Source organism: Lissotriton helveticus, chromosome 1_1, assembly GCF_964261635.1.
Source record: "Lissotriton helveticus chromosome 1_1, aLisHel1.1, whole genome shotgun sequence".
Lineage (NCBI taxonomy): Eukaryota > Metazoa > Chordata > Amphibia > Caudata > Salamandridae > Lissotriton > Lissotriton helveticus.
Window position 1 is genome coordinate 1793047502 of NC_136057.1, and position 24717 is coordinate 1793072218.

Here is a 24717-nt window from a genome sequence, read left to right on the forward strand (position 1 = left end):
GGACAGGCTCCCGGGAGACTTGTTCAAACATGAACCAACTGTCTGGGCCTCACACTTACAGGTCCTTTTTAACTCAATTTTAGGTGGGATGGAGGTTCCTAGTACTTGGCTGGGGGCAGAGATTGTACCCATCTTCAAGAAGGGCTCTCCTCTGCCCCCAGTCAACTACAGGCCTATCAGCCTCATAGACGTCCCACAAAAGGTCTTTGCTAGGCTAATCCTGGACCGCCTATTAGAGTGGATGCTTGATCATTCAGTCCTGAGCCCTTATCAAGCAGGGTTCAGGAATAAAGTCTCTACCATAGATAAAATTTTCCGCTTGGCCCTTCTGTATTGGGAAACGTTAACGCTGGAGGGTGGCAGCCTCTATACCGTTTTCGTAGATCTACGGGCGGCCTTTGATCTCGTACCCCGAAGAAAACTCTGGTCTGTCCTATCCAACATGGGGGTACCGCAACACCTTTTAAATATGATTGTCAGTTGACACACGGATAACTATGCACAGGTTAGATGTGGCCGGGATGGCTCTCTATCTAATAGATTCCCCGTTGACAGGGGGGTAAGACAGGGTTATGTGTTGGCACCGACCCTGTTTTGCCTCTATGTCAACGGGGTAATCGCCCATTTAAATGGGGTGGAGGATGGTGATGCGGACGACACCCTGCTGCTGTCTAAATCACCTATGGGGATCCAACGAGTCCTCAATGGTTTCGAGGTATTCTGTGGAAATCATGGCCTTGAGATTAACACTCTCAAGACCAAATATATGATTTTTAATCCCCCATCTAAAACACGTCCTAATCCATGCATCGGTGCAAATAGGCTGGAGAGGGTTAGAACCTTCGAATACCTTGGGGTGACTCTAAATGAGAATATGTCGTGGGGACATCACCAAACAAAATCACAACTTAAACTGGCCCAACTGGCTGGAGGAGTGGTTATCCTTATAAATAAAAACAAATCTACTATCAAGGCTATCGGTCCCCCATTAGAGATCTATAGAGCGCAGGCCAGGGGAGCGGTTATGTATGGTAGTGAACTCCGGGGCCATATGTGTAAACGTGAGTTGGTGGCAACGGAGAATAAATTCATCAGGCAGCTTTTATCCCTCCCCCCTAGTACCCCCTGTTGCCGATGAGGCTTGATTTGGGACTAAGGCCGCTTGATGAAGACTTGGGTGCTAGGCCCTTGACCTTCTGGCGTAGAGTATGGACCACACCAGAGCTGGCAAACTACAGGTCCGAGCTGCAGGAAATTTTGAATTACTCGATTGTAGGGAATATTCCCTGGTTTCAGTATATAAAAAACGAGTTTGTGCGCTTGGGACTAGCCAAACTGTGGTTTGATCCTGCGACTGCTGGCCCCACGGTTTCTCGGAAGCAGTTGCTTTCGTTGTACTACGAAAGTAAAATAGTGGCACATAGACAGGGCACACAGTCTAGTACCCGACTGACTCCTTCCTAAAGATTAAGGATACTTATAAGCTGGAGGGAATCCTAGACGTCATATTTCCAACGAACACCAGGAAATTGTACCTACAGTGGAGGTACGGAAGTCTACCAATCCGAGCCTTCACAAGCAAATGGACAGAGCCCTCCCTGAGTCACTGCCCCGGGTGTAACTATGAGCAGGAAACAGAGCTGCACATATTGTTCTTCTGTCGAACCTATGTGCAAGCTAGAAGGATTGTTCTGGCCTGTAAAAATCTGGACTTTACTCACTGCCTGCAGGCATATAGGGTTCTCAAAACGGACCTCTCTGGTATGATAGTGTTCGCGGTAGCCAAATACCCGGAAACCTTCATGCAGAAGAGAAGACGATTACTATCCAGGGTTGTTGAATAATTGCCTAATTTTACATTTTAAATATTATCAACATGTAAATACCATTTTAACATTTTTCATTGTTTTAATGGACTAATTAGAGCTCCCTGCATATTGCTATGCATTAAGGAATTAAGTTGCTGTTTTTAAGATCTCTGATTAATTGTCCATGATGTAACTAATTGTTGTATCTGTATAATTGTTGCGTCTTATCTTTTGTGGCAAACGAAGCCGAAATAAAGATGTTGATGATGATGATGGTTGTTGCTTATTGGAACGTTTGCTAGGAAGGCCAGGGTGGCTCCTTTTTTCCTTATGGAATGCACCCTGGGTCTTGTGACTAATCGAACCCCTGCTTTTTGTTAGCACTATTAGATTGTTTGTACTGTCCACCTTGCAGTGGTCCACTTCATCGCTGGTGAGCCTTTGTTCAAGCTCGCAAATCATACAAAGAATTGGCTTCCCTTTCTGAACTCCCTTGTCCTTTCTAGATAATATATCACAGCTCTGCTTCCATCTAGCATACACAAAGCTCTTTCGTCTTGTGTTTTTGGTTGCTGAAAAAAACCCTGGAGCTGAATAGTTTAGTTCACGTGGAACTGTGATATGACCTTTGGGAGGAAGCATGGGACGATCTGCATGACTACCGTAAGTATTTGCGTATAGGGCTCCTGGGTGGTTAGCCCCTACAGCTCGCTTACCCTGCACAGCTTTGTGTTAGCAGTTAGGAAGGCGGTCTTTAGGGTCAATAACTGTAGTTCTACCTTGTGGAGAGTGGTTCAAAGGGATCTCTCATTAGTTGAGCTAGTACCTGGTTGAGATTCCGCACTGGTGTGGGTGTCGATCTGAGTGCAGCTATTCCTTTTGTCCTCATGAAACCTTTTAAAATCAGGTGTCATGTAAATGTCTCCCTATGTGTCCTCTTGTGTAGGCTGTTATAGCCGCCAAGTGAACTTTCAGTGAAGCATACGCCAAACCGTAATCTAGGAGGTATTTTAGGTCCCTGATTTCTGTAGTGTCCTCTGTCCTGTTATGGAACAGTTCTTTTTCCCCACACCACGGGGCATATCTCTGCCACTTCGCTGTGTAGCATTTTTTTTGTACTTGGTCATCAGCTTCTTTTAGAATTTCATGGGTGCTTTGGATGATATAGGTGTCCAAACTCCTGAGTCTCCTGAGTAGCCAAACCACTAAGCTTAGGCTGTTTGCTTCCGGGCAGTGGATCCTACCTCCGTGCATGGAGAGGATTTTGTGCCTTGTCGGTAATCTTTTTTGTTTCTTGTGCATCTTTACTAGGTCGGAGAACCACGTCTGTCTTGCCCATTGGAGGGCGATTAGAATCAGTGCCATATATGACTGTTGGCACTTGTTTATCACTAGAGGTATGAGAGGGATTGGGGAAAAAGCCTATGCAACTTTCCCTGACCAGGCTATTGACTGGACATTCTTCTGAGAGCAGTGGTGTGGGTGCCTGGATGCGAAGCCTTCACATTTAGCATTGTCTGGAGTTGCTTACAAATCGATCTCTAGAGTAACTTAAGGAAACAGGTTTTTTTTGCAGTTGTCCTTCCACGTTTTCCCCCCTTCTTAGCTGCTGGTTTTTGACTCTGACAATGCACTGAGGCCTGCTAACCAGGCCTCAGTGCCAGTGCTCCTTCCTTAAAACAAAGTGATGGCTGATTGTTTTACAATTGGCCAAGGACCTTAGCACTCCTGTAAGTCCCTAGTAATTGAAATGGTACCCCAGGTACCTAGGGAATGGGTACTCAAGAGGGTCCCTAAGGGCTGCAGCATATCTTATGCCACCCTAAGGGACCCACACACAAATTCCACACAGACTGCCATTGCAGGCTGCGTGTCATGGTGCAAACCATGTTTGAAAACATGACTTGGCACACTCCTGTGTGCCATGTGAAAGCACTGCATGGGCTATATGTAAATCACCACTACAGCAGACATTGGAGCCCTAAGGTAGGGTGCATTCTAGCACAAGTGAGGACATGTCAGCAGGAGCAGATATACCCCTGTAATGTCTAGTTCCATTGGTGGATATTACAAGTGAGCAGGGAAGCCTACTTTAGGTTTGTAAGGGTACTGGTCAAAACGATGTTCCCAGCTACATAATAGCTTCACTGAAATCTATGATGTTTGGTATCAAACACCTCTTATTAATAAACCCACACTGAATTCAGTGGTGGATTTATTAATATATGCAAACAGGGGGTACCTTAGAAGTACCCTCTGAACCCTATTAGTCCGAGTGTGCTGATTCACTGGTCCTGTCCAGCCTGCCACCACAGATGAGATTATGACCCCCTTAGGAAGTGAGAGACACACTCTCAGAGGTCGGAAACAATGCCTGCTCTGGCAGGAGGTGTTTACACCTCCTCCAGCAGGATGGCTAGTAAAGTTACATGCCAAGGCAGGAAGATTAAAGAGCCCACTGCCTGTGATATGCAAGTCAGCTTCCCCTAGACCTGGAAGATGTTACCCCCAACCCAGAGGCTCTTTTAGCACCAGGACAGGCGGGAAATTAGCAATGCATGACATGTTGCTCCACTATGCTAGTCACACCCCTAAGGTGGGCAGCCTGAAGTGAACACGAAAGAGAGAATTCCACCTTCTTATGTGTGTTGGAATTAGGAACTCTGGGACAGGATAATGCCCACTCCACACAGGAAGTAGTCATCTAGGAGTGTAGTGACCCCAGGGGTAAGAAGCCCCTTGGCTACTACACTTTACTCCCCATAATGCCCCTAAGTTGAGTATTTAGATGGCCCCCTGACACCAGGAAATCAGATTAGACTACTGGGAACCGGGGAAGAAAGACGAAGGACCGAAGAGAGAAAGAAACTGAAGATGTGCACCCAAGATTGGCACGAAATCCTGCCAGGCTGCTTGCACTTGGACTATCGCTGGGACCAACTTTGCCAGGAGCTGGAAACCCTTCCCAAATCCTTGGAGTACTGCCTAGCACCTCAGCGACTGGAAAAGAGTTCCCTTGGGGTAGAGGAGCTGCTCACTGCATCTGCCAGCACCGCAAAGCATCTGCAGGTCCACCGTGTTGCTAGCCATTGGGCTCACAGAAGGAGCAGCATGTCAGGTGAAACGTCTTTGTACTCCAGGGGGCCAGATCTGTCTCCTTGCCAGGTTTGGAGATGCCAGGACCCCCAGGAACTGCCCAGCACCAAAACCCTGGGAACCAGAGCCGTTCAGCAATCAAGGCTTGTTGGCGGTCCAGTCTGGACTCCAACAACACAAAGCAAGACCTAATGTCAAGGGTTGTCAGGACCCACCAGGCCAGCAACTGACCTTTTTCCCTTTCCCCCTCCTCACCAGGTCACCAAGACCCAGAGTGAGTCTCCGACGGACGCAACCCGACACCTCAAAGCATCCCTGCACCCGCACCCCATAGCCTGAGCTCAAGGAGGCGATGGTGCCAGCGTGGTCCTGAGACCCTCAAGAGCTGAGCTCACCATTCGGTTTTGCCAGACTACTCCCCCAGTCGCCGCCTGAAGCCTTGTTTTGCAGACCCCGCAAGAGTCTTCAGTAGCGTGACCTCACAGGACAAAGCACAACTGCACACGAGCCCCCCCCCTCCCCCTGAATTTGAGTGGACCGATGGTGTCCCTGTGTGCCCTGGGCCCTCAAGATTTGAGCCTCCGGTGGGTTTTACTGGACTGGCCCCCCAGTCTGCGCTTGCAGCCTCTTATGACAGGTATTGTTCCTCATTGACTTTAACACGGCTCCTCACACCGAAAAGCACCTCTGCGCCCGGACGGCCTAGAGCCAACAGAGGTGACCTGTTGGTGCTGCCTTGGACTTTGCCCCATATTTACTTTAAATCCTGAAGAACATTCCTGTAAGTTGTTGCAAGTGACCGAATGCAGTATATGATTTTCCCCCGTAGGATAATATTACCGCTTTAATGATGCAATACAGTGCATTTTCTATTTCTTGTTTAATCACTATCTCGAAAAGTACTGCCTTGATTACGATGATCTTGGTGTCTAAATTCATATAAAAATCTGTGTTATTTTTATAAATTAGTTGTCGGATTTCCATATTGAGTGTGTGTCTCACTTACTGACTCTGTGTGCAATAAATGCCTAATACTATCCTCTGATAAACCTAAACTGCTAAACCACACTACCTGAAAAGAGAGCATCTGGGATTATTATTTTAACCCCTGTAAACCAGTAAGGGTCTCCTGGACTCTGCACAGTGTACCTCAATTTGGTGCACTATATAGCGAGCCAGCTTCCTGCAGTACCCCACTGCCAGAACACCTCTTGGAGCAATTGTTTGTTTAGCTACCAATTGTGTGATTTGGATGCTTGTCTGCTTAGTCTGTCAGCTTCCCTGTTTTCTGCGCCTGGCAGATGTATTGTTATCAAGGTTATTCCTCTATGAGCGCCCATTTCCCGATATCCTGGGATAGTTCTGACAGCACATACAATCTTCTCCCTCCTTGCTTGTTTAGATAGAAAATTGTGGTTGTGTTGTCTGTGGATCTGCACTGTCTTTTCCCTCACTGGCATCTGGAAAGCCTTTAGGGCCAGAAAGACTATTTTATTTCCAGGAAATGTATGTGCTGTATCACCTCTTCCAATTTCCATAGTTCTCTGATGTTTAGCTCTCCCATATGTGCTCTCCAGCCTATGTGAGGTGCATTCATGGTAACAGTCACGCTTTGGGGTGGATGCTTGAAGGGCCTGCCAACTGATATGTTGTCCGTGTGCCATCATGTTGTCTCTTCTTGTACCTTTTGCATTACTACGACTAGATCTTGCCAACTCCCTGTTGTCTGTGACCAGTGGTTTTGGATCCACTCGGAAGTGTCCTCATATGTGGTCTTGCATGCAGGATCAGCGCCATAATTCCCACAGTCTTCACTGTCAAAGACTGCCCCATGTTGTGGTTGTGAGCCTGTCCTGTGGTTGCTTGAATTGTCTTGAGGGTAGGGAAAGCTCTCGCTTCCACAGTGTTGATTCTTGCTTCCAGGAAAATCTTCTCTCTCTCTGGCTACGTTGAAGAGTTTTCTAGGTTGATTGTCAATCCTTGTCCGTGAAGGGTGTTCTGTGACTGTCCTGCTGTTCCTTTTGAATTGTGAGTATGAGCTTGCTTTTATTAGCCACTCTTCTAAGTATTGGTCAACATGTATTCCTTTCCTTCTTAGGTTGGCCGCCACTGCAGCTAGACATTTTGTGAACACCCTGGGTGCTAACTTGATTCCGAAGGGGAGCACTCAATTGGTCGTGGTTTTTGTTCACTACAACCATAGTATCTTTTGTGTTTGCTGTTTATGGGAATGTGTAGGTAAGCATCCTTTAGGTCTATGGTGGACGTATAGTCCTTTTCCTGCATCTGCGGGATGACCTCCTGCAGTATGGTCATTTTGAATTTTTACGTCTTTATGAACTTATTTAAGAAGTGGAGGTCCAAAATGGCTCTTAGAGACTTGTCTGGTTTTGGGACGAGAAAGTATGTTGAGTAGTTTCCTTGATTAATTTCTGCTGTGGGTACTTTATTGCCCTCTTTTCCAAGAGTTCCTTCGTCTCATGTTGCAGGCAGTGCCTCTCCTCTGAGTGTGATCTTTTCTTTGGTCTGACCCCAGTGGCGTCTTTATAAGTTGTATGCAGTATCCATGTTGGACAATGTTGAGGATCCATTGGTCTTGCGTGACCCTCCTTCATTCCTGAAGCAAGGCCTTTAATCTGCCTCTCACTGATGTAATGTGCTGGGACTGTTGGTAAGCCTAGTCACTTGGTTGAGGAGTTGGCTCCTCTGGAGGGCTGGCCTCTCCCTCTCATTCTGCCACAAAAGGAATGGCACTGGGCTGTTTGAGTCTGCCACTGTTGTGCTGATGGTTCTTGTTGCACTGCATGGTGGCAGGGCACCTGTGGCAGTGCGCTCCGGGAACCTTCCTCTTACAGTTGGTCTTCTCATGAGGGTTGTCCCTCTCTGTTAGTGACCTTGAAACTACAATGCTCCTATTACCTTGGCCGTGATGTTGTCCTTTTTAAGCTGTTGCAGTGTTTCATCCACCGCTAAGCTGACCAGATGCTCTCCGTTGAAAGGGGTATTGATGATGCTTGCCTGCACCTCACTTTAAAAAAAATATATTTTTATTAATTTTACAACAATGCGAGTCACATACATTTTCCATTTAGCATTGCGAATAGTTGTACATTGTTTCATTGCAATAATTGAGGTGAGAATGGTTACAATCATAATATGTCTAAATGTCGCTCTCCCACTTGTCGCATGTCCATGTTCGCTGATGGGGAAACAGACAGGTTACCACGATGTACGTTCCATTTGCCCCATTTCTTATCCCATTTCCTCTAATACCCCCGTGATTTAAATACTTCAGTTTCTGCAATCATACACTTGTCGAACTCTTCTACCCACACTCAGGTAGAGGGCTCACCTGCCGCCCCCCATCCCTTCACAATGTCACGTTTGACCAGGGGGTAACCCAGTTTGGTCAGTTTTTGTTCCACCTCTGTGAGGTCAGTCAGCTCCCATATGTTAAGAAGACATAGTTTCCGTGTAAGGATTAATTCTTTTCCCAGGGCATTCTGGATATGGGTTGTGGCCCCTTCCCATGTTAGCCGCACTGCGGAGCATTCCCATATCATGTGATTTGTCGCGTGTTGTTGGCAGCCCCTAAGGCAGAGCCGGTCTAGTCTAGCGCCTATCTTCGCCAGAATAAACCCCTGTTAAGTAAGACCTATGCAGGATTTTGAGTTGTATCAATCTGTAACGGAGGGTAATGGCTGCTTCCTTAGGGGACATTAGTGCTGTTTGCCAATCCTTATTGTCAATGGGTCCTAGGTCTCTTTGCCACTGCTCCCTAAGTTTGTGGAACTTGTCAGGTAGGTTGTTACATAGTTTTTTGTAGGTCAGTGATGTTGCTTTTGAGTGCAGTGGGCCGTCAAGCAGTCTGTCTTCCAATGGTGATGACTCGGGTATGTCTGTAAGATCAGGTAAAGCTGTTGTAAGGGTGTGTCTAACTTGCCGATACCGGAATACCTCCCCTGGGGCCATGTCATATTTCTCTCTGAGCTCCTCAAACCTAAGGATTGAGCCCTTTTTTACCAAATTCCCCACCGTAGAAATTCCTATAGTATCCCACTTATCAAAGCCAAGTTGGTGACACAGGTGTCCCAGTTTCTGTGTATACCACATGGGCGCAGCTTTTGTGAGGACATTTGACCATCCCAGCCGGGAGTTTGCCTGATGCCAGATTTATATAGTGTGAAATGTGGGCCCAAAATATCGCCCCTTACTTACTTTTGAATACAATGCCCCCAATTATCCCGTACGGCCAGTTTGATATTTGACCAGCAAATAAGCTGGATCTATAGGGGAGCGATAGATCCAGTGATTGACTACCAATAGTTGTGATGCCCAATAATAGAGCCTGATGTCTGGGAGGGCAATACCCCCATCGTACCACCCTTTTGTCAACTTTCTCATCACAATGCGGGGAGATCCACCTTCCAATAGCAGTGTCTAGACTTCGCTCTCTATTCCTGAAAAATAGGCGTCTGGAACCCGGTTCTGACAGTTCTGAAGGATGTAGAGAAAGCGAGGGAGGGACAGCATCTTAAAAAGGGCAGCTTGGCCCACCAACGAAAGAGGTAAGGACCTCCAATGCTTAACATCTGCACGCAGTCGGGCCAGTGGGGTTACAAGATTGTGGTAATAAAAAAGTTGGGGATCCGGAGTCATATATATTCCGAGATATCAGAAGCCATCCGTGGCCACCTCTACTTTGCAGTCTGCAGGGAGTCGCGGAACTAGGCCTTGGAGCACAAATAACGCCGACTTGCTCCAGTTGATGGCGTAGCCGGAGTACTTCCCAAAGTTTGTGAAAATATTTAACACCCCATGAATAGACCGATACGGGGAGGCAAGGTAGAGCAGGATGTCATCGGCGTATAGGGATATTCGATTGTCGTGCCCTTCCGCCCATTTCAGGCCCTTCACCATTACATCCCGCCGCCCCCAAGCAGCTAGCGGTGCCAATATGATGGAAAAAATCAAGGGGGACAGAGGACAGCCCTGTAGAGTGCCTCTCTGTAATGAGAATGTTTGTGACCTATAGTTGTTGACTCGTACTTGGCCCTTTATATCAGTGTAAAGTAGTTTTACCCAGCCCAAAAACTTCGCGCCGAAGCCCATCTGCTTCAGGACTTCAAATAGGTACCGCCACTCGATAGAATCAAACGCCATGGAGACATCTAGGGACAATACCACTGCGTCCTCCTCTATGAATCCACGGCATGCAAGTACATTGTGGAGACGCCAAATATTTAGTGCCGTGTTTCTCCCTGGCATAAAGCCAGATTGGTCCGGATGGACCAATGAGGAGATGACCGTGACCAGTCGCGAGGCAAGTACTTTCGCTAGAATCTTTGGTTCTACATTAATTAGCAAAATCTGTCTATAGGAGCCACAGCTATCAGCTGGCTTCCCTGGCTTACGAATCACGAAGATGGATGCCAGGCGTTGATCCTCCGGCAGGACTCCCCTTTTCGTAACTTTCATGGTACATAGCTCGTAGGTGCGGGGATACATAGGAGGCCACTATTTTTAGAAATTCAATGGGAGTCCCGTTGGGTCCCATCGCCTTTCCCGACTGGTTATGATTTTTGGCCTTCTGGATCTCCTTGTCCGTCAAGTCCTGGTCTAGGGTGTCCTTGTTGGTGTCAGATAGCGTCTGTATGTCACTATCAGAAAGGAGTTTCCTCCTTCTCGTTTGACCCCCCTTAGGCCATTGAACTAATCTCAAGTCAACCTGCCCTAACCAGCAAACCTTCAAGTCAAGATTTGATCCTATGCGCGCTAATTGATGGCTTTGCAACTACGAATGTATTCCCATATATGTAATTGCATGACCACTGCAGTATGTTGTTGTCTCTTTTTGTTTATTTAGGTTTGTCCGCTACACTAATGAGTCAATGATTCACTCACCATTTTCTCTTTTTTCTTGCATAATCAGTTCTTTGTACATGATGAATCATTTGTAACATCTTTTATGCTTCTTTGATCCTTATTGTATTGTTTTGTACTTTTTATTTCTGATTTGAAAATAAAAATGATTTGAAATAAAAAAAAGAAAGGAGTTGGCGGATGTCTTCTACCGCGTATGTAGTAGAGGGGAAGTAGATTTGCTCTAAGTGATTTGCAGAGACTTCCGCTATGTCCCTTGTATGCGTGATCTGCGTGCTGTCATTGAGAGACAGTCTTGGCACCCACCTCGCACCTTGATCTCTTTTCTCTAACCAGGCCAGGGTTTTACCCGCCCTGTCCCCTAATTCATATAGCCTATGCTGAGTATGGAGGAGTTTGGCCATCATTTGTTCTCTAGCCCTGATCTTATATTCCTCCTGTTTAAGTGTGAGGCGGTGGAGAGCGTCCTCTGAAGGCGCATTGGTGTTTTTGACTTCCAATTGCTGGAGTTCGCTTTCCAGTTGGACTAGCTGCTGGCGTCTCTTGTTAATATACCCCGTTTTAAGAGACAATGTCAGGCCCTTTAAAAGCTTCCGATATGGTTAGTGCCGAATCAACAGAACCTACATTTTCTTTAAAATAGTTAATCGTCTGCTTGTGTAGTTCCTCTTCAATATCAGGGATTTTTAAGAGCCCGGGATTGAGGGTGATCGTGGTTTGCGGTTGGGCGCCTCACTCTTGAACCCTGAAACCTATAGTCAGGGTTGTAACTGTGACCATCTGTCTGCTGGCTGTGTCTGCAACATCAAGGGCTAACTTCAGGCATGTGTTGGGTATGGTCTTCCTCTCTTCTACTGGTGCAGCTACCTGCCTTTCGAATTGCTCTAGGACAGAGGTCTTCAAACATAAGTCGGCCGAGGCCCCCCATCAAAACCTTTTTACACGTCGAGCCCCCCCACCGCCACTACCACCTGACAAAAAAGTTCTGGAAGCTGGTACTCTGCATCATTGATGGCCATTCCCTCTTGCAGAGCCCAGGTTGTATAGGGCAAATAATATTAAAGTAAGAGTGTTTAGTAAACGGAAGTTTTTGTAGTGCATGTGCTTATTCTAAAGTTCAAATGAAAAGTCTCCAAGAACAAAATGAGCACAAAAAATTACATTGGTGCTTTATTTTTCACATAAAACACAAAATGTAGGATAGATTAGCAAAAACACTCCCAAAACACAGGTGTGTAAGTGCATGTTTTTCTCCACAGAGACAATGTGTGGATGGATTCTTGCTTCTGCCATCCTTAGGTTGTGCTCCACTTCCAGTCATGAGCAGTGCCTGGAAACGGGAGTGATCACAACATTTTGCAATATATTTTTTGTAGTTTTATATAGGGCGAACATGACCTAAAGGTATTGGAGCGCTTTACAGGAGCATCTTTTACATTACACAAGCACACATTCATTTTTTGTAAGCACAGGGAGATTAAGTGATTTGCCCAGAATCACAGGATGTTGAGCAGACATCAAGAATAGAACCTGATTTCCCAGCTCTACAGTCATCAGCTCCGGCTGTTGTGCCACATCCTTGCCCCTAAACAAGATATCAGAAAAAGAAGTTCCACAAAACATGCTTTCTGACACAATTGAAAAATCCATGATTATGTGGAGTATGGCCAGGTGTTGCCATGTCAGTAGGAGGCCAGCCGCAGTTTTCCAAGAAGGCCTAGGGGACATTTACAACACACACATGTGATATAAGTGATTCAAGAGGATATATACATCTTTATACTCTATCAGCATCAAGAGTCAATTTGTTAGCATAGTTGGCTTATAAAGAAGATCACCTTCCAAAGCTTCAGAAAAAGCTGCACAAGAAAACATTTAAATTTGGTCTACGAAAGAAGCGAGGACAGATGGTAGGCACTCCTCACAATATTTGTTATATTTGACTTGTGGACTCAGCTCTAGGGATTGGAACAAGGACCAGCGACTTAATCAAGGTCAAATTCATTTTTCGTAAGTCACTGGTAAATTAAGTGATTTTACCCAAGATCACACGATGTTGAGCCGAACCCAGGACTTGAACCTAGGTTCACAGAACCAAAGGCAGCACCTATGGCATTAATGCCAAATCCACTCCTCCTTATTTATTTATTTATAAAGTTTTTAGAGCGCACAAATACCTTTCGGTGTCTCGGCGCTTGAATTCGTTAAGATTACAGGGGGTTCCTACAAAAGCTCACTGGTTAAAAAGCCAAGTTTTTATGTGCTTACGAAATATAAGTAAGGAAGAGCTAGATCTAATATTAAGAGGGAGCTGATTCCACAATTTAGAGGCAGCAACTGTGAAGCGTTTGTCACCCCATGTTGCTTTCCTCGAGCGTGGAATATCAAGTAGCTGAGATGCCGCAGAGCGTAAGGAGCGATTGGGTTTGTGGAAAGTGATGGAATTTTTTTAGGAAGGCCGGTCCGGTGTTGTGCAATTTTTTATAAACAATGCACAAAGCCTTAAACTTTGTGCGGCTTCTGACAGGCAGCCAATGAAGTTGGCGAATAATGGGTGAGATGGACGAAAATTTGGGTGTACCTGTTAGGATTCTTGCCGCAGCATTTTGCACTAGTTGTAATTTATTCATGACTTGTTCCTGTGCATTTAGCCATAGTCCGTTGCAATAATCAATTTTTGAAAGGACTAGCGTAGACATTAGAGTTTTACCTGAGTTTGGAGGGAGAAACGGGAGGAGCTTCTTTACCATTCTCAAGGTATAAAAGGACGCTGAAACCACTGCGTTGGCATGGCTGAGGAAAGTAAGTCTGTTATCAAATAGAACTCCGAGGTTCCTAACTTTAGGCACCGGAAGAGGTGGATCTCCCAGCTCTGCTGGCCACCAGGCTGGTGACCAAGACGGGGTCAAATTGCCAAAAAGCATGACTTCCGTCTTGTCGGAATTTAACTTTAAGCAGTTCTGGTCCATCCAGGTGCAAATCGCTCTCATACCTTCCTGGAAATTAGCGGCCACTGCAGCTCCGTCCCTGTGAATAGCCAGGACTAATTGAGTGTCATCGGCGTATGATGTTATTCCTATGCCGAATGACTTGATCACCCTCGCTAAGTCCGATACATAGATATTAAAAAGCGTCGGACTTAGCGAGGAGCCCTGAGGAACTCCACAAGGCAGAGTGAAATCAGGCGAATAGTAGCTACCCAATTTCACAGATTGTTCTCTATCTGATAAAAAAGATGCCAGAAGAGTCTTAGCTTTGCCTTGGATGCCCATGGCATCGACACGGTCGATCAAGATGTTATGATCGACCGTGTCGAAGGCAGCTGAAAGATCTAAAAGTATCAAAATTGCTGTGCCGCCTTGATCTAGAATTATTCTAACTTCTTCAGTTGCCTTTATCAGGGCGGTTTCGGTGCCGTGCCCCTTTCTAAACCCAAATTGGGTCTCATCTAATAGGTTGTTGTTATCAACAAAGCTTGAAAGCTGTAAATTCATTGCTTTCTCAAATACCTTAGAAGGATAAGGAAGCGAGGCAATGGGTCGATAGCTTTTCAGCTCTGCTGGGTTTAGAGTTGATTTTTTTAGAAGAGGCTTCACGATGACTTTCTTCCAGACTTTTGGGTAATCTCCTGTCTGGAACATCGTGTTGCAGATGTGAGTAAGCACCGGGGCTACCTGATCAGATGCTAATTTAAGAATGCTTGGAGGGCACAAGTCCATAGGAGATCCTGAATTGACCGCATTCATAATTTCCTCTATAGATGCTTGAGAGAGTGAGGAGAATGATTCCAGGGTAGGTCTGGTAGGTATATAAGGAGCAGCTAGATCTGCTATAGCATCAGAAGTTTTTTTTGTAAAATTATTAAAGATGTCTGTTACTTTTCCTTTAAAAAAATCCGCAATTTCATTACAAAAAGCTTGAGAAGGTTCTATGGAATCAGGAACCATCGGGTTAGATAGCTTTTTTACCACCTGGAATAATTGTTTGCTCGAATTTTGAGCTGATTCTATTTGTTTGGTGTAAAAATTACATTTTTCCTTAGTAAGAAGTTTTTTGTAGTTTTGCATGGCTGTCTTATATCTCTCTTTATCGTTGTTGTCGTAGTTCCTACGCCAGCGTCTCTCCAGATTACGACACTTTTGTCTCTCGAGCCTTAGTGGTTCGGAGAACCAAGGAGCTGAAGGTTTGTTACGGTTAGGCTGTAGTTTTTTTACAGGTGCCACATAATCTAGTGCGTTGTTCAACCAGCGCACATAGTTATAGGAAGCTTCACCTGGGTCATTTGATTCTTTGCATTTAGTGGCTTTGAGTACATTATTAAAAACATGATGGTCAATATTTTTCCAGTCACGACATTTAATTTGAGAGCGTGTAGATGGTAAGCAGTGTTTACGTTTCCTAATTAATATAGAGAATATGACTGCCGAGTGATCGGTCCAGGTGAGTGGCATCACCATAGGTTGATTTATACATACGTTATTAGTGAATAATCCATCCAAGATGTGACCGGCTTGGTGGGTGGCTGAGGGGACTCGTTGTTCTAAGCCAACGGCTTGAAAATCAGAAATAATCTTAATGGAGTCTTTGTCGGTCTGATTTTCTAAATGAAAATTAAAATCACCCAGTATTGTGTAATCTGTATAAGCAGCTACTGGTTCTAATAGAGGGTTGAGGGCTTCCAGGAAAGATGTGCGTGAGGTGGGAGGTCGATAAAGTAATGTGCCTTTAAAAGTTTGAGTGGGAGAAAGAGTAAAGGTGAAACATAAGGCTTCCATGGAATCATGGATCATTGGTTCAGTTTTAAGAGCCAGGTTAGCACGATGTATGATAGCTAAGCCACCTCCTCTTTTTCCAGAGGATCTATCTAGTCGGGTGACATGATAGTCATCAGGGGTTGCTATGTTAAAATCCGGGCCAGAGGCAGAGTCTGCCCAGGTTTCTGTAATGAACAGTATGTCAAGATTATGGGTGGCTATAAATTCAGCGACCTCATACCTGTGCTTGACAAGGGAGCGAGCGTTGATAAGTGCACAATGTACATAATCTTCAGGGATTAGTGGCAACCTAGGGGCAGCTAGGTTATAGTGAGGAGATGTAGATGTAAAAGCGCAGTTTGGACAGGGATTAATAGGCAGATTGGCCAGAGAGTCGGCAGAAAAATGGGAGCAACTTTTGTCAATTAAAGTATTGCCTATGGACAAAAGTTGGGATCGAGTATAAGTTATTACCTTGGGAATATTGTGAATATCGAAGGAGGCAGGGGGTCTGGCGCGCAGCGTGGACCCAGCGCGGACTAGCGCAGACTGGCACCCCTTTGGCACGGCTTCGGCGCGGTGTCGGCGCTCCCGCTGCGCTCGACTGCTGCGCTTCAGAGTGACCATTTTATCCTTTCTGCCCCGCCCCCAGCTGGAACGCTAGGTCCGTTCTGCTCGGGGAGGCGGCTCTGTGATTTAGAAACTGACCCTGCCCTCCACACAATCGGCACAAGCCGCGATGGAACGGGGCGGGGGTCCACAGATACGGTAATCTACTGCAAGTATTTAGAGCGTCTTAAGCATCAATTACTGTGCAATAAGGAACGAGTTTAAAACAGATTAAAATTCGGTTTTTAAAATCTACACAATATACAATAATGATTCCCAGTGTGCAGAGGAGGAGCCCCTCGCACTCTGCACGAGCTCTGATGTCAATAAGACTGCCAAGGAGCTGCCACCACCTTGTAGGTCTCCGAGCCTTCAATCACGCTTGTATTTATCCTTTCTGCCCCGCCCCCAGCTGGAACGCTAGCTCCGTTCTGCTCGGGGAGGCGGCTCTGTGATTTAGAAACTGACCCTGCCCTCCACACAATCGGCACAAGCCGCGATGGAACGGGGCGGGGGTCCACAGATACGGTAATCTACTGCAAGTATTTAGAGCGTCTTAAGCATCAATTACTGTGCAATAAGGAACGAGTTTAAAACAGATTAAAATTCGGTTTTTAAAATCTACACAATATACAATAATGATTCCCAGTGTGCAGAGGAGGAGCCCCTCGCAATCTGCACGAGCTCTGATGTCAATAAGACTGCCAAGGAGCTGCCACCACCTTGTAGGTCTCCGAGCCTTCAATCACGCTTGTATTTATCCTTTCTGCCCCGCCCCCAGCTGGAACGCTAGCTCCGTTCTGCTCGGGGAGGCGGCTCTGTGATTTAGAAACTGACCCTGCCCTCCACACAATCGGCACAAGCCGCGATGGAACGGGGCGGGGGTCCACAGATACGGTAATCTACTGCAAGTATTTAGAGCGTCTTAAGCATCAGTTACTGTGCAATAAGGAACGAGTTTAAAACAGATTAAAATTCGGTTTTTAAAATCTACACAATATACAATAATGATTCCCAGTGTGCAGAGGAGGAGCCCCTCGCAATCTGCACGAGCTCTGATGTCAATAAGACTGCCAAGGAGCTGCCACCACCTTGTAGGTCCTTGAAATATCCAACGTTCCCACTAGTATTGGGACGAAGGGGAAAGGAGCGAGGTTTTAAAAAAACAATACAAAAAGCTCTTCACTCTTACCTGCCAGAGAATGGAATCTTCTGGAAGGATGTAAACTTTGTAAACTCCTTGCAGTCAAACGTACTTCCGACGTTAGAAGCAACATGGGGCGCAACTAGACAGAACTTCGGGGGGGGGGGGGGGGGGCTAAGATTCCCAGCCAGGGCTGGCCCTAACACTGATCGCACATGTGAGAGGGACAGGTGAGTTAAGTGTTGCATGAGCAGGGTGAGTAGTGTGCTCGTGTGACTGCAGGGTGAGGTACTGGGTGATCATGTGTGACTGCAGGGTGAGGTACAGGGTAAACAGCGCAAGAGTATTGTGAGTGCAGAGTGATCACTGGGAGTGCAGAGTGTGCGGTGTGCTCATGTGACCGCAGGGTAAGTGGAGGGAGAACGGTGTAAGTTCATGGTGAGTGGCATAAGTGCAGTGTGGTCACTGTGAGTACAGGGTGAGAGGATGGGTTGAGTGTATAGTGATCAGTGTGAGTACTTTGTGATCCCGGTGAGTGTGAAGTGAAGGACGAGAATGAGGAGTGAGTTGTCGGAATGCAGGGTGCATTCCCAGACACCGTTGAAGTTACTCAGCATGTTATTGAGGTTTGGCATAGGGTTTCAGATATAAGTTAAACTATTGCTTTTATGGCATTATTCAAGGTCCAGGGATCGAGGGTGGAGGAAATACATATTGTGCTCATCCTGCAATAAACTTCCAGTCTGGCGATTAGGGTTGCCAGCTCATTATATTGATGTACCAGAAGGTACAAAAGTAAGCAGTCCCCTAAAGCCTATTTTCAACACTGATCTGTGCACACTTGGAACAACAAAAATACATAAAAAGCATTTTTAATTGTGTTCTAAGGCTGCCTGAATGATCTATGACTTATAATTAAAGGGAACAAAGATTGAAACGTCACATTACAAAGGAATTCATACTATTTTATTTATAACCCTATTTAGTGTCAAGACAAGGGCTTTCTAGGCTCTTTAAAAAGCACATAGCTGGCATTTTTCTTTTGGTAATCCTACTTTATATTCCTTTTCATGAAATGCATTCTCACATTAAGGCATTAAAAAGTAAAATGTAGGAATAGGCAGAGTGGGGGCACAGGGGGTACTGGAACCAGAAAACAAACAGCCTCTTTAATCAGTTTACAAAGGTATGTAAATATGCACATAGGGGCAGATTTACAAGACCCTTGTGTCACTTTTGCATCACTTTTTCCATGTTAACAGTGTGGCAAAATTGGTGCAAGGGGCTTGTAAATAAGCCCCATGGTTTTTAACAGGCGCACAACGCCCATGGGCTCAAAAGGATTCAGCATGCCGACCCCTCCCCCCCCCCACAACACCCTCCCACCCCCACCCGTTGTGTGTGTCAGCCCGGGCTGAGACAGCTTCCCGGGCACACACACAGACAGTTTTGGATCTGCCAGCCGCACCGAGTACTTCACAGGTCTTTAAAAGACCATTTACGCGTTAATGAGGCTTTGTTGTTTTCCACCCTTTCTTAGAACCCCTGTATCTCCATGACCATGAGAATTAGCACCCCCCTCCCAAAATTGTTGTGCCTCTGGCCTTTAAAGACCTGTGACTCTTGACACTCTCAGCCGAGCCCCCAGCAGCTGGAGCTGCAGCAGCCCAGGCTGAGATGCACGTCTCGCGCCTGGAAGCAACAATGTGGGGTGAAGTGCACTGAACGCCCCCTGGGGCGCCCCACAGTTTGAAGACCTATGCTCTAGGAGGTGTTTCATCAACTCTCCCACTTCTTCCCAGTGCTGGTGGGCATATCGGTTTAGGAGGGCGTTGGAGTTAGCGAACCTCCACTGTGTTGCTGCACCTCTCTCCCTTTTATGCCACACCATTACCACTCTCTTGCTCTCTTTCCCTGGGGGTAGGCCCGCTCTACTTCCATATGTCTGTTCTAGGGGACATGTGACTCCAGGTCGACTACTTCGGTCTCAGCGTCGTACCCTTTGGCTTGTGCTGCTTCTGTGGCCACATTGTCCTCATCTTTGCTCGACAAGCCAAGTTCTCTTATGAACAGGCTCTCCTTCTTCTGTGTCTACATGGTGGCGTAGTGTGGCGTAGTGTGCGTAGTGTGCCTGTCTCTGCTTGGCTCTACTCCTCAGCATCTTCGGAGGAACTCGTCACACGCCTTGCAGACATTGCAGACCTGCAGTTGTCCTGCTGGCCAAACTTATGGTGGCACTTAGAACAGAGTCTAAACAGAGTCTAAAGGGAGTGTTCTCCATTTCTCTCAACTGATTCTTCCCCCTGCCAGGGCATTCTCCGACTGCATGGTTGCCCTCCCATATGGCGCATCTACTTTTCCGTGATCTTCTGTGTTTTTCAATTTTTCTCTCCACATATATCCTTTCTGGTGTTTCTTTTTTTAATCTGTATCTTTGATGATCGGTCAGTTGACCCCTCATCCTCTTCTTTCTCTGCGTTCGTGGAGCTTTGGCTGATGCTTCCAGGCCCAACAACCCAAAAAACAAACTAAGGGTGGCGACCACGCACAGTGGCTTCCGGGGCGCACATCTGACGTCCTGGAGAGAAGGACATAGCACCAAATGGCTACAGATGACGCCCAGCAAAAAATGAAAGAAAAAGAGGACTAACAGGAGTATTACGGACTCAACCACTAGATTGCGGAATAATGCACAGCATGTGTATCCAGAACAGATTCACACTGCAAAACATGAATATTGAATTCATAACTATGAGTAATCCTTTTGTAGGATAGAAGAAGTGGAAGAGTACTAGAATACTTTTCATCTAAATTATCAGATTTTCTGGGTGAAGGGTCACAACCAGAGGTTGTCCTTTGCATACTCACTCACTACAGCTAACTTACAAGAGCTGTTCAGATCCTTTCTACTCTAGCACTTTCTATTGTCCTTTGTCATCAACTTTGTTGTAGGCTGCTGCCCTCCTCTGTCCATTTTCTGCAGCGAAACCAGTTAACAGACACGCTTTGACCCAGCCAAATCTCAATAATATTGTAAGTTCCATTATTTATAGTCTAACAAACTTAAATGTATATTCTTTCCTTTGATTATTCTAAAGAATAGAATATTTTCAGCGATATAGATAGCGATATTTTGCACACATCAAAAACAGCACAAGTTTTGGAACAATTATTAATCCGTTGGACAGAACCATTCTTCTAGGCTTGACTACCATTGAAACACTTGTGCCTCAAATACAATTCGGGGCAGCAGATATCTATTATTATATCAATTCTACTTATAGTGAGATGGGTCAAGCTTTCTCAAGAGGTGCTTATGGGAGGCCCTCTATGATAAGACCTTTTCATGTACCGTGGGGCAGAGCTTCTGTGGGGATCACATGGTTTGGGGATGTCCCTCAAGGTAAGTCAGGTGTGATGTCTCTGAGGTCAGTATGGCAGAGTTCCCATTGTTGGCCCAATCTGCCTTCTTAAACCACTCTTTATATGCCTCTCTCCCCAACAGGCTTTCATTGAAACTATGTGTGCAAGCAAGGCTCCAGTGGAGGAGAGCTTTCTGTATGCCAAGGTAAGCATTTGGGACTACTGGCCGCCTGTATGGGAAGCCTTTGGGGTGATCACTTCGGTATTACAATTATTCAGTGACCACTTTGCTCTGAATTGTGCTTCTTTTCAACCAATATTTCTTCCTCTCCCATTCTCCCTCTTTCTCAATCTCAGTTTGACTTTGAATGCCGAGCTCGCGGGGCTGACATCCTTGCCTACCCTCCTGTTGTGGCAGGGGGCAACAGATCCAACACGTTACACTATGTAAAGAATAACCAACAGGTGAAGGTAAGAGATACTTTGACATCCATTTGCCAAATCACCTCATTTAAGACCCACAGTACCCTCTTTTAGTCCAGTACTGGGACCCCCACCCAAAAAAACCATATAAATCCCAGTCTCACCCGTGGGCCTCCATCATGCGGTGCTGCATCCCGGCTGTCCCAAAAATGTGGATTGTGAGAGCTTTTCTTGAGCTCCTAGAGCAGTAAGAGGTTATTGGACAGTATTCTGTGTATACACCTGGTGTTTCAGTGCCACAATGCTAGTGCTCACCAAAATAGATAACCAAGGTTCTTCTGTAAGGGACTCTGTCAGTGTAGTGATGGGGAGCTGAATCCAATAGGTTGAGGAGGTTAGAAATCCAGATTTAGATTAGATATTGTTACAGTTCTTGTTTTGATATAACAAGTTACATATTGCATTTCCTTTCTCCCCCTCCTTTATCTCCCCCTGTTTTATTATGCAGTTACTTATAATGTAGAGTTTTGTTCTTTTATCATTATGCTTGCATGTCATTGTCTCTGAGAATGCTTTATATGTATAACTTTTGTTCTGTGTTGATTTTTGATGGCACATGTGCTTATTAATTGCTGTTTCTCTTTCTCTAATAAACTCAAACTTTAAATAAAAAGAAACTCACATTTTGTATGAAACAATAGCCAACTGAATGTCCAATCTGCAGTGCTGTGCTTCCTAAAAAAATAACCTTTATTAACAACTAAGTAAATATCACATTTAAAATCAAGATGGACAACGAAAACCAGAGAACAAGGAACGTCCAAGGTAGCTTGCAAACGTCTTTATAGTTCTCTGGGCCTAAGAGGGCATTAACATTGGGACCTATGGCCAACATTTTTATATTGTTGGTTCAGGTTGAATCTATAGATTTCTGAAGTGTTTTGGTCCCTTCAGGTTTAATGAGTCTTTTGGAAGATGGACTGTTAGGAACTGATTTTTTTACCTGAAGGATGTCATTTTGGAACAACTAGTTTGGCCAGAGAGGTGCTTGAAACTCCCTCTTCAAGTTATTTCTTTAGCTTTCTTTATATGATTAATACTTCTTTCCTTTGTTCTGGTATGTGGTCTTGCTTGGCATCACTTTCATTTTGTTTAATATATTATTTATTATCCTTGCCTGGCAGTTTTGTTCCTTTATTTTGCTTTGTACTACCTGGAGTTGGGCATTGTTTACCAGGCCGGACTGGCCTTACTGGGCATTAGGCATTTTCCTGCGAGGCTGAAAGGGTGGGGGCAGCTGTTGTTGTGGGGGCTGGAGTTGTATCAGTGTAGTAATTTTAAAAGCACTGCAAAGTCCCTTGTATAGTCAGCAGTTTTTAGGGCAACAATAAAACTGTGAAGTTACCCTGGTGATTAATGTACCTGTTGAGAGAGATTGGAGTTTTGTCAAGTAGCAGTTTTGTCTCCTCTAAGGTAGTGCAGCAGAGGGTTAATATGCCTGCTGAAAAGAACGTGTACTATGCATGTCAAAGAATTTTTTTTATGTGCATAGCTCAGTACGTTACTGCTTTTGTCACAGAGATTCTTTTGCTACTGTGCAGTTCATAAGTTACAATCATAATCTAGCACAGTGAGCTATGAACTGCCGTCAGAGAGATGCATGCACCTGCATGGTACAGGTTAGAAAGTACATTTTTTTCCCCAGTGTTTCATTATCTTTATGTTGCTAAAAAAGGTTTTTGGGGTAGAAATAAATGTGTATTCTTAAAGTCAACCCTAACCACTGTGTACAGGATTTTTTATATAGCGCAAATCACCAAGCGGTTTCTAAGCGCTTGCTTAGGGAACCCGTCCTGGTATTCCCCTGTGAGATAACCCCGGCAGGGTATCCGCAAGGTGAAAGCCAGGCATCCCGCCGCGAGGGGCCGTTGTGGAGATTAAGCAAGCTATTGCCCAGAGTCACAGAGTGTGAACCCGTGAATCGAGTAGGCACCGGAGCGAGAATTGTCGAGTCCATGGACATTTTAGGACTCAAGACCCCGCCGAGCCGGGAATTGAACCCTGGTCCCGGGCTGACCTCTGCTTCCAGGTCTGCCTCCTCTAACCAGTGAGCCACACTTCTCCACATGTTCTGAATCCTGGGTATCTGCTTCTCCTGAACACGCACTCTTGAAAAGTGCCTACCAGTATGGCTCGCATGTGGCTCCTACACCTTCTAATCTCCTTTGCCTTATGTAAACCTTTCTATACACTGATTTACACGTGCATGATTCATTGCCTCTGTATGGGTGGGTGATGTAAATTGCTCCAACAGCCTACACTGGTATGAGATGTGTTATAATAAAAATAAAGTACATCTGAGAGAGGGACTATGGAGAGATGAGAGGCACTGTTAGAGGGTGATGGTGAGGGAAGCATTGAAGCGCACCAACAAAGATTGTATCCTGGTGCACACTAAGGTAATCATTTACCAATTTACCATGCTTTAAATGCTAATACAATAGAATATATAATGACAAATGTGTTGTAGAATGTACAATTTCCCCAAAGTTTTCTTGGGGGGAGAACCCCCCTTTGTAGTGGTCAGGCTCGCTCACTCGCTATGCACCGTATGGGGGCTGGTCTGACACAACTTACCAGGGCTGCTTTTGGTTCTCAGTTCAGTCCTTAGTGTTTAGGGCCACTTCTCTTTGGAGGGACTCTTGATGGCAGCGATGGCACAAACAATACTCTAGCGTGCTAGAGGCATACCTAATGCAAGCCTTTTTGCACCTCTCCACGCTTGCATACAGCCAGTGGACAGCCATTACGTTCAAGACAGCATCTTTGTTATTAAAGTGTGGTTTTAGTTTCCTTATTTTCCACTGATTTTGTTTATGATTAAAACTCAATTACAAATTTGCAGTAGGAAAATCTATATCACCCAATCCCACTAAAGAATTTGGACCTGCACTTAACTGAGTCACCTGGTTAAAAGTAACCGTTTAGTATTAAAGCTGACTTCATTAATGTTAGGTCACCAATCAAGAACATGCACTTGATCAATGCACTTAGAGAGGAGCATCACCTTCAGCAAATGCTTCTTACAGAGACTTGACTTTCTGGTGGCCAAACCTCTTTAACTGAGGACGTGACGCAGTGCATCATAAACTTCTATGACATTTTTGTAGTCAGAAAAAGGTGGGGGAATGGCCATTATCTACCATAAATCATTGATGGTAAATAGTAAAACGTGTGACAGCTCATTGTGTCTGAGCCACACTGTTTGCTATTTTTGTTGAATTCCTATTTTGACTGGTTACATGAACTGACAATTTATGTTGTCTTCACCTGACAAGCTTATGATGGCATGTGATGTTAATATCTGAGTGGGTCTACAATTCAGTTTATTTATTATTTCGGTTTGCATTAAAGCCATCCAATAATGATCATGAAATAAACAAGTCACAGATTCCCAATATACATATAATCAATTAAAACATATTAAGGACTATCTATAATACAGAGACATAACATTTTCTTCCTTGTGCACATTACTTATGCTACAATACCTCCATCCTACACATCCCGACTCATAAATTTGCAACCCAACATAATAGTAATCCCAGTGGACTGACAGTTATTTCAAGTGATTTTC

General features: G+C 45.2%; 1 protein-coding gene across 2 annotated transcripts in view; it reads left to right on the forward strand.

Moving 5' to 3' along the window:
• The window catches only part of XPNPEP3 (X-prolyl aminopeptidase 3), a 160524-nt gene that overhangs the window by 118083 nt on the left and 17724 nt on the right, over positions 1 to 24717 (forward strand). For both annotated transcript variants that reach the window (XM_078640651.1, XM_078640654.1), the window contains 2 exons: positions 20800 to 20862; positions 21015 to 21128. In XM_078640651.1, the coding sequence (XP_078496777.1) occupies positions 20800 to 20862; positions 21015 to 21128 (177 nt within the window). The remainder of the gene's footprint in view (positions 1 to 20799; positions 20863 to 21014; positions 21129 to 24717) is intronic.